At 42.7% G+C, this 16,451-nt stretch overlaps 1 protein-coding gene across 4 annotated transcripts in view; it reads right to left on the bottom strand.

Moving 5' to 3' along the window:
* Positions 1-16,451, bottom strand: part of NUBPL (nucleotide binding protein like) — a 115,308-nt gene that overhangs the window by 61,660 nt on the left and 37,197 nt on the right. For all 4 annotated transcript variants that reach the window (XM_029079165.1, XM_029079167.1, XM_029079166.2 and 1 more), the window contains 2 exons: positions 5,662-5,701; positions 5,468-5,558 (listed from right to left, as the gene is read on the bottom strand). In XM_029079165.1, coding sequence (XP_028934998.1) covers positions 5,468-5,558; positions 5,662-5,701 — 131 coding nt within the window. The remainder of the gene's footprint in view (positions 1-5,467; positions 5,559-5,661; positions 5,702-16,451) is intronic.

The following is a 16,451-nucleotide window of genomic DNA, read 5'->3' as shown; positions in this document are numbered from 1 at the left end:
TCCGAAAACCGGAAACAGTACAGAGCCCTGCAGGCTAATTGCTATTCCAGAAATTCTGCATTCCCGTTCTTTCTTTAGGGAGGATTTCAAAAATCTTCCCCAGTGGCTAGTATTTGGTGGCCCCGTGGAGCCCTGTTGGTCCGAGGTGGAAATACGGAGGATGGCTTGTAAGCAGGATCCACTACCAAAGCATTCAACAGGCTTCCGAAGCATTTGCTGTATTCACTTTGAGGTAGAAATTTAAAGTGTCAAACCACTACGAGACCAAGCTACAGTCCAGCAGATTGGGTTGCTTTTCATTTAGTTATTCTTTGACCATGGTTAAGTTTGCTAATTTTATTGGATCAGTGGTTCCATTATACCTATCGTAGAGAATAAATAGCTTACCCCATTAAGATACCAGTGAACAATGGACAGCAAAAAACGAAACTCACAATCACACCCAGGAATCCATACCTTCTCCCTCCCTCTACCCCAACAGGGTGGTAGACTCTCGGGATATGTAAAGGAGCGAAAAGTAAATTTTCCAGTATCTGTTTTCCTGTCTTTCAAATGACGAGAACTTGCCAAATGACTAGAGATTTTAAGGTGATCAATCCTATTTACTGAGCACTTACTGTTCACAGAGTGCTGTACTGAGCACTTGGGAGCATACAATATAACAGTTGCTAGATATGTTCCCTGCCCACAACGAGCTTACAGTCTAGAGGGATGTAGGTACAATCTAGAGGGATGTAGGTACAATCTAGATGATGTTAGTACATTCGGCCTCCAGGGGAAGGACATATGAAGTTATGGAGTTTGTGCTTATCTTTTACGATGCTGGCCTTTGCAAGGTCATGTTCCAGTCATATCATATGCCGCCACGCTGGGCATATATAAATCAGGGTGAGGTGTCAATGTGAATCTAATGTCACAAATCAGGGATGAATATTTGGTAGGTATCTGAATAAAGCAATATGGAATTGGGAAAAGAACACTATTTGAACAGCTGTTTTAGGGAACTGTATCTGTCCTAATAATAATAATAATTTTCAGTATCTGTTAAGCATATACTATGCTTACTCTGTTAAGCGTGTATATCAAACTCTGATGAGTAAATAAAATAGGATGGGAGAGAAGTATTTTTTCTCATGTCTTTGTAGAGTAAAGCACATTAACGCAAACTCCCATGTGTCCCCTAGTTCCCCTGGTGCAAAATGATCCACAATGAACACTGAATAGATTGAAAGAGTAAAATCCATCCTTTAAAATTCATGATGACACAGAGACTAACAGTCATTGAAAGCTCCACTACTTTACACCAGCAGAAATAACCCCCTGTACTCTCCAGTAACACAACATTGTTTTCTGAACCTTGGCAGATTTCTTCATGCCCTTGACAAGACTATTTAAATCACAAAGGACCTAGGCTACACATGAAGTAGGGAGTCCTATAAACCCACAGTACTAAGGTAGATGACACTTAACCTTTTTATGCCACTCTGAAAGGTTGGATTCAGCAGCAAGACCCAGGTCTGGTTTTACTGCACTGTGGAACCCATGTAATCAACTGAAAGTGAAAAAAATGAATCCCTTTGGAGACTTATAGGTGGCTATTTGGGAGCCCCATAGATCCATCTTCTGAGTCAGTTGCCATAGGCTAGGAAGAAAAAGATATGGACTCTCAAAATCTGGGTTACAGGGACACCAGCTGTCCCTGGGACGGGATAAATATTGTTTACTGTGTGCAGACCACCGTACTAAGTGCAGGGAAAGAATACATAGGTGGAAATTAAACATGGTGTCCCTTATGGGGCTCACAACCTAAAAATAGGTATTGAAACTCCATTTTATAGATGAGATAACTGAGGCATAGAGAAGTTAAGTGACTTGTCCAAGGTCACAACAGCAGGCAAGTGGGGGAGCAGGAATTAGAACTCAGGTCCTCTGACACATTGGCCTATGGTCATCCTACTGGGCCACAGGATCTGATGACAGATTGAATCTGTAGATTGTATGAGAGTCAAGAATAATGCCAAGGGTACAAGCTTGTGATGGGAAAAACTTTAGGAGAATTGGATTCACTGAGACTAGTAAATTAATTTTACTGACACCATTATACTAACTGGTCTTGAATAGTTTAATTACTAAATTCCTTTTTCAGTATTTCACAATAATGCTGTTAAATTCCCTTTGAGGTAAGGGGAACTGTTTTAGAAGTCTCCGATCCAAATGTAGCTTTTTTGAATGAAAACTCACCCAGTTAATGGGCAAAATGGGCAAGAGTTTTAAGCATTTTCTAGACTGTAAGCTTCTGGTGGGCAGGGAACGTGTCTATATTGTATTCTCCCAAGTGTTTAATATAGTGCACTGCATACAGTAAGCACTCTGTAAATAGGACCAATACAAATGACTAATACCCTCACAAAAACTCCTTAAAAACAGAATTCCTCCAAGTCTTGGAGGATTTCCATCCTTAAGACAGAACTTGATCTAAAGAAAATGTAGCCCGAAATAAAATTAAGACATTTATTTCAGAAATCAGAGCTCATCACTTACATCATCACTCAAGAATTGACCACATGAATTTTCAGAACACATGAACAGTTTGCCCAGATTGACAGGTAAAGTGAAAAATCTTCAAATAATATTAATACAAAATCACAACTGAGTATGAATGAGGAAACCAACATCGTATCAAATTGAAATTTTTAATTCCCCCTATCTACAGGCTATTAAAATTGTCTAGTATCACTCTCGAGGGGTAATATATAATTTTACAATTTTCCCAGAATCAGGTCACTAACAATACGATAATAATAATAAATACAATTGAATGAATGAATGAATGAATGAATAACAGACTCATAGACCTCAATCAATCAACTGCATTTACTGAGCACTTACTGTGTGCAGAACACTGTACTAAGCGCTTGGTAGACGCCTTCCCTGCCCACAGTGAGCTTACAGTCTAGAGGGACCTCCTTAATAAATTAATTTTAATGGTGTGGTGTACAATAGGACAGATCTATTTGCATATGGGTTTAACATAAAAATATATTCAGAGAATTCAGGACACTTTTGAGTGCAATTATTTGGCAGGTTTCTTATCAGAGCTGAATTAAATGGAAACTTAATGTTCCAGTTACATAAAAGGCTTCTGAAGGATTTCTTTAGGTCAATGTCTGTCTCAGGGATGGAAATCCTCCAAGTCTTGGGGGAATTCTGTTTTTGAGGAGTTTTTGTGAGGGAATCAATCAATTATATTTCAGTCCTATTTATTGAGTACTGACTATGCAGTGCACTGTACTATCCGTCAGAATCATAGCAGAGCACTGAGGATGAAAAGTCTACCAAGTTGAAAAGCTCTCAAGTTGCATGGAAGATCTACAGAGCTGTTTAGCCAAAGTCCTAAACCTGCCCTATTTTGGGAAAAACCCTATTCACCTCTCTGGTTAGGTCAGTCTCGATTTCAAGACAAACAGGTCCACTGATCAGGAGAAGGCTCCCACACTGTTGGCTGGATCATCTTCCTGAAATGTCATCAGGCCAGAGCCCCTTTCTTCAAAACTCTCCAATGGATGCCCATCTCCCTCCACCACCAACAGTAACTTCTGACTTTTGGCTTCAAGGTCCTCCACCAGCTCTCTCCATTATACATATCAGCTCCCACACCTGCAATCTCTTGTTCATGCCGTTCTCCCAGCCAAGAATTCCCTTCCTTTCCAAATCCGCCAGAACTCATCTTTCCCCTCCTTCAAAGCCCTTCTAAAATCCTACCTCCTCCAAGAGCCTTCTCCTAGTAATTATTGGCACCCCAGCTGTATTAACCCACCAGCCATCTCTTGCACATATATCATACCTCAGCACTTATGTACATTATGTACATATTAAATATTCAATTAACTGATTCTGATTTTACTACTTGAAAATATTTCAGGCCACTCTCCCATTAGAAAGTAAGATCCTTGTGGGGAGGGAATGTATCGTGCTTCAGTTGAACTTTCCCAAGCCCCTGACTACTGCATTGTACCCAGCAGGCACTGAAACTCAGAGGGCACTCTCTAAATTGTATTAACCAATCTGAAAGGAAGGCCACAATCCTGTTAATTAGACCAAGTTAATCTTGAGACAGCATACATCAAATTGGTCTGCACTGGGTAATTACTTGATAATTCCCGAACTATCTGTGCATTCAACCTTTTTGGCCCTTCCGAGGACAGAGAGTTTTCTTGAGAAGAGGAATTGCAAAACCTCATTTCATATGGATTAAGAAGAACCTGGTCCAACACTCAAGGAGCAAAATTATTTAGGAAACTTAAAGTTGAAAACCTTCCTCATTCAAAAGTGAAATTCCATTCGTCAGGGAAATCACTAAAACCCTAAGTATCAAGGGAGGATGTCTCCCTCCCATTGCAGGATTTGCTGGAGTGAAACTGCTTCTTTAGTTGCTAGGTAACGACAACTCATTATATGCCATTATCAGCACCCTCGAGAAGGAAGCCAGCATCTGCTTCCCATTTGGGGATACTGGAGATTGAAGTAATAGCACTGGAATGGCTGCCAACAATCCCGGGTCTCCTAGGGTGTGCTCTGTGACGGCAGAAGGTGCTGACATCAGTCCCGTCTTTAAAGTTTTCATTTCTGTAGCGTTTTCAAATTTCTCCCTCAAATTCCTCATTGTCAAATTCCAACACTGCACCCAACTAACACAAAATATTGGCTAAATTTAATATTTATCTGGTGGGGATAACTTAACAGAAGTAACTACTCAAGAGTCTCGTTTACTAAACCAAAAAAAAAATTCAACAATATTAGCTTTGCAGCAGATAAAATTAGGATCACATTGACAGGTATTTAAGTCCTCTACTATTTAATACAATATTCAAAGGAAAAGTCAAGGGAATTTAATTTCAAATGGTTTCGACTGTCAGTAAGATAGGACACGCATGAACCTCAAGAGGACTTATATATCTGTGTAAATACACACTCCCCCACACCACGCATATATTTGCAAGAATTCCTAAACAATGTTTGATTCAGAATGCCGGGATATTATCCTGATACAACTGAAAGCAATAGATTCTATATGTTACTTTAACTTGTTCATCCTATAAGTTTCTTCATTTACCTTTATAATTCACAAATGGCTAAAACGTGATCAGCAGTAACTTAGAGGAAAGCAAGTTACTGCATAAAATACATTTTCTCTGCTGCTTGGAGACTTAATATTATCATAGCATCAAGTTAAATAAAACATTAAGACTTTTAGCACACATAGCCTATGTAAAAAATTAAATTATGGGACAGTGAAATTTGGTCTCTGGTATTGATGGCGCCATATAATTCAAGAGTACTCACCTCATTCATTCAATTCCCTTCGGGGCATCTTAGGCTTGGGCCACAATTTCAATGGTCAGAGTCCTCAAGACAACTTACCTAGCCAAATCACTAACAAAATCATGGTTGTAAGTCAATTCCTTACCTGCCTCATCAATTTCTCTACTGCTGACATCACCATGAGCCCCCTCCAAATGACTGGTGCAGTCTCTTCAACCAAGAAGCCCATAGACATACTGCAAAAGTAAAGAAAAACTGTAACTCACCCATAATAACTCACCCATAATAGTTAGTCAATATAAATTATGGAAAATAGAGACCAAAATCAAATATGCTCACCATGCAATGCCATAGTTCAAAAGAGGTCTCATTAAATTGCCTGAAATAGGAAAACAAATCAGTTTAGAAAGTTCATTTATTTCTTTTTTACTTACACAAAAGCACATCTACTTTGCTTCTTGTTGGTGCTCAACAGGTTCAGAAATGAAAGTTACTTGATTTCTCCATCATGAAAGTAGGGATGACTTCTTCCTCTGAATAAAAATAATAATAATGGCATTTGTTAAGTTCTTACTATGTGCCAAACACTGTTCTAAGCACTGGGGTAGATATAAGATAATCAGGTTGTCCCACGTGGGACTCTCAGTCTTAATCTCCATTTTATAGATGAGGTAACTGAGGCACAGAGAAGTTAAGTGACTTGCCCATAGTCGCACAGCTGACAAGTGGCGGAGTCGGGTTTAGATCCCAAGACCTCTGACTTCCAAGCCCGTGCTCTTTCAACTAAGCCACGCTGCTTCTCTGAAACTCACACCACACTATACATGAGCTTTTCTCTTCATTTGGTCATTCACTTTCAATTCAATCTACCCAGTTTCTTCTAGCCCTAAGCATTTATATCTTCAGCCTAGATCCCAAAAGATTTGACTCTTCAGAATTTTCTTAGACGTGGTTGCTCTGGGTAGATTTTTAGACTATAAGCCAGCTAAGAGCCAGGGACCAGCTCTTATTTGCCCTATATTGCATTCTTCTCCAGCACTTAATACAGGGCTTTGCACATCATAGGTACTCAATAAAAAGATCATACTGAATGAAAAATTTAACACTTCTTTTGCCCAAAAGTAGTTCAACTGCTCCTTAGGACAAATTTGTATTATTGAAAAGAAATGTCACTCTTCAAGATAGTATCATTCTACATATATATGGTTAAGGAAGTCAAATATTCCTGGGCCTTTTGACTAAAATTTAAATATAATATTCACCACACAGAGGTACCCCTACTTTTCCTATAACTTGAGGGTTGCATTCTTGTGAATCCTTGCATTAAGGTGCTGTAATGTTTACCAATTCTGATGCTACACACATGTACGTAATCTCTTCTACAAGCCAACATGCCGAACCCAAAAGGCTCATTTTGTCAGAAGAATGCTTCCTCATTCCCTAATCGTATTCTAGCTGAAATGAATGTTGAAATGAATGTAGATTAACCCCTTCCAGTTTTCTCAAAGAGCCAAAGCCCTGCCAATATTAGCACAGTTAGCATAGAAGAAATCATTGTCCTTACAAAACAGGAAAAGGTTGGGGCTAATCATCTGTGTGTCCACTCACTTTCAGAGGATTCAGGTGGTGGAAATCCTGTGGTGAATAAAGGGGTACACCAGAAGAACCCTCTGTCTGAAAGAGGTTCTATCTGGAAACCACATCCAGACTGAAGTGACGGATGAATGTGAAAAATGGGACCTCCCCAAGTCCTGGACCTTTTAACTGGAAAGGACGTGTTCAGCATCTAAAGGACCATTTTGAAATGGGCCATTCTGGGAGAGCAGAATTCATTCATTCATTCTTTCATTCAATCGTATTTGTTGAGCGCTTACTGTGTGCAGAGACCTGTATTAAGTGCTTAACTGTGGCATCTGTTAAGCACTTACTATGTGCCAGGCATTGTACTAAGTGCTTGGGGGGATACGAGCAAATCGGGTTGGACATGGTCCCTGTCCCACATGGGGCTCACCGTCTCAATCCCCATTTTTCAGATGAGGTAACTGAGGCACAGAGAAGCAAAGTGACTTTCCCAAAGCCACACGGCAGACAAGTAGTGGAGTGGGCATTAGAACTCAGGTGGGACAACCTGATTACCCTGTATCTATCCCAGCGCTTAGAACAGTGCTCGGCACATAGTAAGCGCTTAACAAATACCAACATTATTATTATTATTAACTCATGATCTTCTGACTCCTGGACTCGGGCTTTACCCACTATACCATGCTGCTTCTCAAAAGATGAACAATTCCTACCCTGTCTTGATTACTTTGGATAAGAATAGTTTATGGATAATAATGTATTTGTTAAGCGCTTACTATGTGCAGAGCACTGTTCTAAGTGCTGGGGTAGACACAGGGGAAGCAGGTTGTCCCACGTGGGGCTCACAGTCTTAATTCCCATTTTACAGATGAGAGAACTGAGGCACAGAGAAGTTAAGTGACTTGCCCACGGTCACACAGCTGACAAGTGGCAGAGCTGGGATTCGAACTCATGAGCCCTGACTCCAAAGCCCATGCTCTTTCCACTGAGCCACGCTGATAAGAATGGCCCTGATCAATTTAGTAGGAAAGGAGCAAAGAGTGTCCTCTCCTGGGGGCTGGGGAAAAGAAATCATCCCTTGGTAAAAATGAAAGCTGCTCAAGTGTGTGCAGACTATGATCTGGTCCTTAAAAATCATACTGAAGACAGAAAGAGAGCTTTCAAATTAAGGATCTTAAGGCTACAATTGTGAAAGGGTTCTGAAGGAAGTTCGGTGAGCTGGGTTACTCTGACATTGACGCTCCAGGACTAGGGAGGGTTCCAGAGGTTGGACTGACCACCAAGACGATGTATCTGCAGTTGGAATTCAGACCAGGCTTGACAACATGCCTACCCCCACCCCATCCACTGAAATACGAAGTTGTTCTTCATGGCTCCAATAAACTTTTCCTCCAGAAAAACGTTCAAGTCAAATCCTTCTCTCCAGGTTCAAGTGAGGCAAACCACAGATCCCAGCCCAGAATCTGATTCATCTCCCTTACTTGCTTGGTAAAGGCAGTGATAGGGGACTCCAGACCCCCAGCACCTAGGCCAAACTATTTTAGACACACACATTCCAACTCTAAAAAAGCCACTATAAACCATGAATTTATGAACACTTACTAGGTTGCTAAATGATTACAAACACCCCAAACACCTACTCGGCTCGCAAGAAAAAATGAAAGCAAAACACCTTTGAAATAATGACACAGGAAAACAACTGAAAAAGTAGAAGGAACACAAAAGAGATTATATTTACTATAGATTTGAGTCTTCCATATGCATCAGTAATAGTGTCCTAATCACAAAGCCTTTCGAGGGAAGATTAAGGTCCTAAAGAATATGCAGTAGCTAGTTTAAGTTATAGAGATGTGTTTTAATTAATGGAAGAGCCTTGAAACAATAACTCCTAATTACATGGACCAATTAGGGTGCTTTATTGTAGGATTTTATTTAAAGAAAATGGGCGTTACAATTCCCCCATATCCATTTTCCTGAAAACTCCCCAATTAGTATATATTAAATGTTGTCCTGAACCTTAGCAATCTATTGCCCAGTGTACTACAACTTCTGGAGAGGACATCATTAGCAGGAGTTATCAGGACACCGAACATGATCTCCACACCTCCTCAAGGCTTCCTGTAGTCTCAGACAGTGAAACCCAGTTGTTTGAAAACACCTTTAGCATCTGCAACAAAGCCTTTCCAAGAGTGAATGACATCTTACAGCAAGTACTCATCACTAGCACTCTTATCAGATGTGAGTTTAATTAACAGGTTGTATGTCACCGGGCAACTCTGAACAGATTGAGGAACGGCTTTTATGTTACAAATTAATTATCAAACAAGAACGAATGGCAATTGTAGCCATGTCAATTTGAAGATCCAGCCATAAGGGAAACAAGCAGCGGAATTAAAAAACCTATTTGGAAATCACCCCAGCTAAGTACCTTCAGCAAAGTTGGCCTCATTAAGCATTTCAAAAATGATTCAGGCCTACAGTCAGAGCCCCTTAATTTTTTTTTCCCCACACATCTCACTTTGCACCATTCTCCTATGAATCAAATAAGCAATAGCCAAGTCTCTTCCTGTCACTGAGCTACAGGAGACGAGATTCATGTATCCCTCTATCCTCTTCTGGGTTCCTGCCAACCTCACCAAATCAAGTTAAAAAGTCTTAACAACACGAATCCAAAAACATGTTCTCTCTGTTGTTCAGATTCAGAGATGACGCTGGGGATGTGTGCCCTTAACCCTCTGTGCACACCCAACGATCCATTCCACTTTGGGTGCGTGTAAACATGATTTCTTATCATGCTGAGGTGTCTGTCACTTATGACACTTGTCACGGTTTTCAAATCTGCCTCGGTGCCCAGTTTTGCTGAAGTGCCTTGTTTAGGAACGGCAATGCCTCTCTGGTTTGTGGCACATCTGACGGGCCTAATGCTGTTGCTGGGGTCTCCCACTGCTTTGATTACATCTGCGTGCCCCTTTGGAATGTTTGTTCAGCCCTCCCTGTGCATCCTCCTTTCAACCGTTCTCTTCACCTGCCCCTACTTAGCGATGCTCAGTTTTGTCGGTGAATGGACTGTGTTCCTGGACTTGGCTGTTGGTTATCCTGTCCAGACAACTGATGCTGCGTTTAGCTCCCAGGCGACACTGATGAGACTGCTAGAGAGGAGGTCTCGGCCCAGACGGGCACCTGGAAAATATTAAACAGCTGCTCTGTAGTCCCTTAGTTGACTCGGAATCTGGATACCATGTTTGCACCACCCACTGACTGTCTCCAAAAGGAAGGCTGATCTTCCTGAATTGGCTTTTTACTTCTTTATCTGGAGGCCTGTTATTGGACAGTGCTCTGACTATGAAGCAGAACTCAGTGGCAGCAATCAGCTCTTTGTCACGAATAAAAGCTACTGCTTGTTGGTAGGATTTCCCTGGTGCAGGCTGTTACATAATGATGGCCTTCTATGGGCTTATTGTTAGAACATAGCACTGAGCTGACTCTCCAAAGCAGTTCATAATCATCTACGTTTCTCCTTGAATACACGCCTTCAGAGCCCAGTCGCTGACATACAGCAGCTCCTGAATGGCCCTCAAAGACTGTTGATGTTGATCATGACTAGTTGAGTTGGGAGACCTTCTCAGTTCATCAAAAGTCCATTTGACTACAATTTCAAGTTCCCTCTTTGCATTACCAAGCTCAGCAGTTTGGAATAGGTTGAACGGGCCCGGACCTACCAGGCAGGTGATGAGGAAAAGCTCAATCGGTGCACCTTTAACTCTGACTCAACCAACCAGATTTCCGTGAAGTAAGCCTAGGATGATGGTAGTCTTTTTCAAGGCGTAAATTTGCTAAGGAGTTGCCAGAGCTTAAGTCTGTAGATGGAGTCTTATGTAGTAGCGATGTGTTTATGTTGTTCCCTGTGCTTCTGTATCTGTCATACCTCAGAGGTCATTCCTGCTGAGCTGCAGTTTGGTCTGAAGTCACATTACAATTCAGAAAGCACATGGTTAACGATATTCTTCAATAGTCTCTCCTGAAGGACTCTGGCTAGGATCACGCAGGTCACAGAGCAGTGAGTCAGCATGGTAGTTTTTGCAATTAGCTCTCTCTTTTGTTTTTGAAGGCTCGTGGTATTTTCCTCTGTGTTTCATATATTAAGGAACAGCCTGTGCAGATTTCTAAGGAGAAAATTCCCCTCCCTTTGCTTGAAGATTTCTTCAGGCATGCACTCAGGTCCAGGAGTTTTATCATTCTTCTCAGAAGTGATTTCTTCAGATGTGGAGAGAAGGTCGTGTCTTCACACTGTGGCAGATTCTCTCTGCTTCAGTGTGGAAGGCAGGCTCAGTTGATCAACAAAGTGATATTTTTTGGCTGTGCAGCATCCGGTGGAAAACAATCCTGAAAAAACACTTATTTTATAATAATTATGGTACTTGTCAATAATTATGATACTTGTTAAAGTGCTTATTACGTGCCAGGCACTGTACTAAGCTCTGGGGTAGATACAAGTTAACTAGGTGGGACACAGTCCCTGTCCCTCATGGGGCTCACAGTCTCAATCTCTATTTTACAGATGAGGTAATTAAGGCCCAGAGAAGTGAAGTGACTTGCCCAGGGTCACACGGCAGACATGTGGTGGAGCTGGGATTAGAACCCAGGCCCTTCCGACTCCCATGCCCATGCTCTATCCACTAAGCCATGCTGCTTGTCTCGGTTTGAACTTCCTTCCTCTTGTCAACGTGGGGGTCCCCTTATCCTGTTGTTATGGGATTTGGAAGTATTGCAGGACACTGTTACCTCATAAAAAAAACTGGCCATTTGAGGGGAGTGTGCATCTCAGAAGGATAATGCAGGGAGGCTAGGGTGAGTGAGCATGAGGGAGGAGAGCAGACGAGGGGCACCGCGAACACCACCAGATAGGGAAGGGCTAAGGACAGGTTGGGACCCAGGGAGGATGGGGTGGGGGAAAGGTTGCCCTGCAAACCAAACCCACAGGGTTCAGGGCTCGGCAGCCGCAGCCACCCCAGTGTTTGGCCCAGAGCGCAGTGTCTGTCAGTCCAAGTTAGAGGGGTGGCAGTGAAGGAGAGGGAGATGTCAAGCTAATATCCAGGAGCCTGTTTCCTCCAGCACTTTTTGGCCCTGCCACCCTCCAGGGCCCTTCAAATGTGTCCTTGGTCAAGATCTAATACTCCAGGAACCCAAGCACAGCCATTTTAAACACTGGGATTCATGCTTTAAAATGGTATCATTATACTGAAAGCTCACCTTCTCCAGGAGGCCTTCCCAGACTTAGCCCCCCTTTTCCTCTGCTCCTTCTCCCCTCCTCATCGCCCTTACTCCCTCCCTCTGCTCTACTCCCCTTTCCCACCCCATAGCACTTGTGTATATTTGTACATATTTATTATTCTATTTATTTTATTAATGCTGTGCATAGATCTATATTTCTTTTTATTTATTTTGATGCGATTGATGTCCGCCTACTTTTGCTTTGTGGTCGGTCACCCCCTTCTAGACTGTGAGCCCAGTGTTGGGTAGGGATTGTCTCTGTTGCTGAATTGTACTTTCCAAGGGCTTAGTACAGTGCTCTGCACACACTAAGCGCTCAATAAACACAATTGAATTAATGAATGAACAGAGGAGCCTTCCTGAAATGGGTGCTTCCTGGGGTGCCGCAAGATCACTTGAGTTTTGTGACATCTACTCGGTTCATCAGCAAGGGGGAAAGAGCAACAGCATTTAGAAAGTGCAGCACGAATTCTAGTGCAGACAAAATAGAGGGAACACAAAATAAGGGGAAAGAGTTACATGGCCATTCGTCACTGCCTCCAGCAGTAAATAGTGCTATTACCTCAAAGTCATTTCATTTGCAGTCCAGAATGTGCAATGGTTTGTGTAGGTAAGAGAGATGTGCTTACTAATTAACTGGGAGTCTAGAAACAATACCTCCTGATTGCAGGCACCAGTTACATTCTTTACTTGGAGATTTCATTGAAAATAATGCAAACAAATAAATATTGGGAGAGAAGGGGATGGAAAGACCGGTGGGGGGAAAGAGTTAATGAGGAGCAGAAAAAGGAGAAAGAAAGGAAACGAGGAGAAAGGGAGGAGGAAGGGAATGAAGGCCCTGTAAAATGCCTAAGATGCTTAGCACCGTGCTTGGCACATAGTAGCTACTGAATGCCATCACCATCGGGAGCAGAAGAGAGCAACCTTCAGGCAGAGAGGGCCCTTGAGGGCCAGCAGGCTGAAGTCCCAGAAGAGGGAGGGTGAGTTTTTCCCCTCCTCTGGCTGCGCCTGGCACAGAGTTTGCCTTGTACCTGGCCCTTGGGGAGGTGCCCAACAACTAAGCAAAGGTCAGAGAGGTTGATCAGTAGAGTGGCCTAGTGGAAAGAACATGGGCCTGGGAGTCAGAGGACCTGGCCCCTATCCAGGGTCCGCCACTTCCCAACTGTGTGACCTTGGGCAAGATATTCTCTGGACCTCAGCTTCCTAATCTGTAAAATGGGGACTCAATACTTGTTCTCCCTCGACAGTGAGCCCCAAGTGAGAGAAGGGCCGTTTCTGAACCTCTTATCTTTAGAATAATAATAATTGCGGCATCTGTTAAGCGCTTACTATTGCCAAGCACTGTACTAAGTGCTGGGGTAGATACAAGATAATCAGGTCCCATATGGGGTTCACATTCTAAGTAGGAGAGAGCACAGGCATTGAGGGACATGAGGCACAAACAAGTTAAGTAGGACTGCTAAAATTTCCCAAGGTCATACATCAAGCAGACATAAATGGAGGAGCCAGGATGAGAACCCAGATCCTCTGACTCCCAGGACTCTGTTCTTTCCGCTAGGCCATGCGGCTTCCACAGTCTTTGGCATATAATAAGCATTTAAATACCACAATTACTATTATTATTTTTAGAGGACCCAGAGCTCCCCATTCACTTGACCTACATCTGGCATCTCAACCAGAGAAGCTGGCAAAGAGAGACACGCAGTGACCTTTCCAGCAGACACCGATGCCTTCCAGTTGGAGTTCTTTGTTGCAGTAGGTGCCCCGATTTCAGCATTCCTACTAATATCTCTAAGTGCCTCAGCTAGGAGCAGACATTCCGGGTTTCCTATCAATCGAGTGGGCCTTTGGAAAGCTGTTTCCGTTCTCCTGATTCAACGCTTGGCTCCTGAGAACTCAGAAGCAGTCTAGTATCTTTGAAAATAGCTCACTACGTCATTCAAGAGGCAGCTATGGAGAACTGACGTCAATGGACCAGGGGGCCAAGATTGAGCCTTTCAGAGGCTACTGGCCTCCAGCTAATCCTGCTGGGTACAGCTGGTCTGGAACCAAAGTGGGAAGATGGTGGTTTGGGGGCCCACTGAGAACAGGGAGAGGAAGATCTGGATATTTTAGATCATTTAATAATAAAAAAGGGTTTGAGGGGATGAAAGGAAAATATCAAAACTACAACCTAAAGTAATAGCAGTCCCCAGGATACAAGGCCAATTAACTGTCCAATTAAGGGGCGCAAGGGAGTGCTAGAAACCGATGTACAAAGAACAGGAGATGCAGTTCAGTTTGATCTTTTTAAGCTGCTATGGAATCGTGGAAAATGGGGTGCCCAATTATTTCTTAAATAGGGAAAGGAGACAACTTTTTTAAAGAAAACTGTTAAGGTGCCATAACACAGCTCTAGTGAGGCATAATATTTATTGAGAGCTTACTGTGCCAAGCACTGTGCTACTGCTAAGGACCGTGACGGATAAGAAATTTGGGCTAGTTAAAATATTTGAAGTTTCATTTTAACCATCTTCATTACCTGTGCTCCCTTCCTTCTTAGAATGTGAGCCCCATTTGGGACCTGAATATCTTGTATCTACCCTGGTGCTTAGTAAAGTTCTTGGCACTCAGTAAGCGCTTAACAAATAACACAATTATTAGTAGTGGTAGTAACTAATTATCTCTGCCCTCAAGGAGCAGCTGTGAAGTCCTGAGAGGAAAGACTCTTTTTAAAAAATCTCCAAATCACCCCCAAAATGTATTTCTTTCTATTTTGAAACACTTTTACTCTGTCGTGAGTTCTTTTTTCAATGTTTGCTCTTTGCAGGGAGGAGAACAGAGAAAATTAAGTTTATGAGTTACTGCCATTTCTGTGAGTTGTACTGCAAAGGGGTGGTAGGTACTGAGTAAAACTTGAAAAGTGACAGACATCATGATTGATATGTTTCCAACCACCAAATTTAAATTAAGTGCAGTTAAAAACAAACAAATCATATATCAGCGTGGCTCAGTGGAAAGAGCCCGGGCTTGGGAGTCAGAGGTCATGGGTTCGATTTCCGGCTCTGCCATGTCAGCTGTGTGACTCTGGGCAAGTCACTTCACTTCTCTGTGCCTCAGTTACCTCAGCTGTAAAATGGGGATTAACTGTGAACCTCACATGGGACAACCTGATGACGCTGTATCTACCCAGCACTTAGAACAGTGCTCTGCACATAGTAAGCACTTAACAAATGCCAACATTATTATTATATCACAGGAAACCACACGCAAAAGAATGTGCAACGTCTCCCAAAAGTCCATCTACTCCCACATCAGCATGTGATTCTTTTGTTTCAAATCCAAAGGGCAAGGTTACACTATTTTCTGAATGGATTGCTAAAGTTCCTACTGCAATTACGGCCTTCAGCACTAGGTCCCATCTGCCTTGAGCAGGGATTGAGACATCACTCCTGCCCCACCTTCAAATGAGCCACTCAGGGAACACACCCAGACCAACACCCTGGGGTGGAATCAACACATTCCGACACAAAAGACGTGCACAGCAGGGCTACAACTGGATGTCACGGGTCATCTGGCCAAATTCAAGAGGCTCTAAACCAGAACATGTGATTCTCTGTCCTAAATCTGAGTCCAGCCTAACCACAGATTACCGTGCAGGGTTTTACCTCTCCATTTTGTGCATCTCCTATTCTGGTGCTGTGGGCCACTCACCACTTCTCCATCCTTCCACGCTCAGAGATCAGGGGCCACCTGGCATGGACTAGAGTGGCAACTCGGTCTCTTCCCCCAGTGCTTAGCAGTTCAGGGCTGCAGTGAATCTGGGTCTTGGTCAGGTGAGAAGTACTGAGCTTTCAGTCCCATGCCCAACATGGCTTAAGGGACAAGAGGATGATGCATAATTATTATTCGAAGATGTTATTGACAACATCTTTGCCAGCAAGACAGCACTAACACCAAGATGTTGCTTTCCATTTAAAAGTACTCATCCATGTGTAGTCTTGGATTAAGAGCAGAAACTAGCAAGTGACATTCACTAGAAATGTATAATGTCAACAGTTCTTGGGGCTTCGGGGTTAAAATGAATCAAATCAAATCAAATACTGCCCAAGGTGGAGTGCCAAGTTCTGCCCAAATGTGACACTGAATCATGCATTTGAATTTAGTTTTCCCAGTCAAGTGAAGCCGTAGCCCTGACTTCCATCGCATGTCAGTTTTAGAGAAGATGAGTTACTTCCCAATTCCATTAGAATAATCTGATTAATTGCCTCAGCTCCACACCGCAGAGTCAGCAGTCT

Source organism: Ornithorhynchus anatinus, chromosome 14 (genome assembly GCF_004115215.2).
Source record: "Ornithorhynchus anatinus isolate Pmale09 chromosome 14, mOrnAna1.pri.v4, whole genome shotgun sequence".
Classification (NCBI taxonomy): domain Eukaryota; kingdom Metazoa; phylum Chordata; class Mammalia; order Monotremata; family Ornithorhynchidae; genus Ornithorhynchus; species Ornithorhynchus anatinus.
The sequence above is the reverse complement of the archived record's forward strand: the minus strand, read 5'-3'. Positions and strand labels throughout refer to the sequence as shown.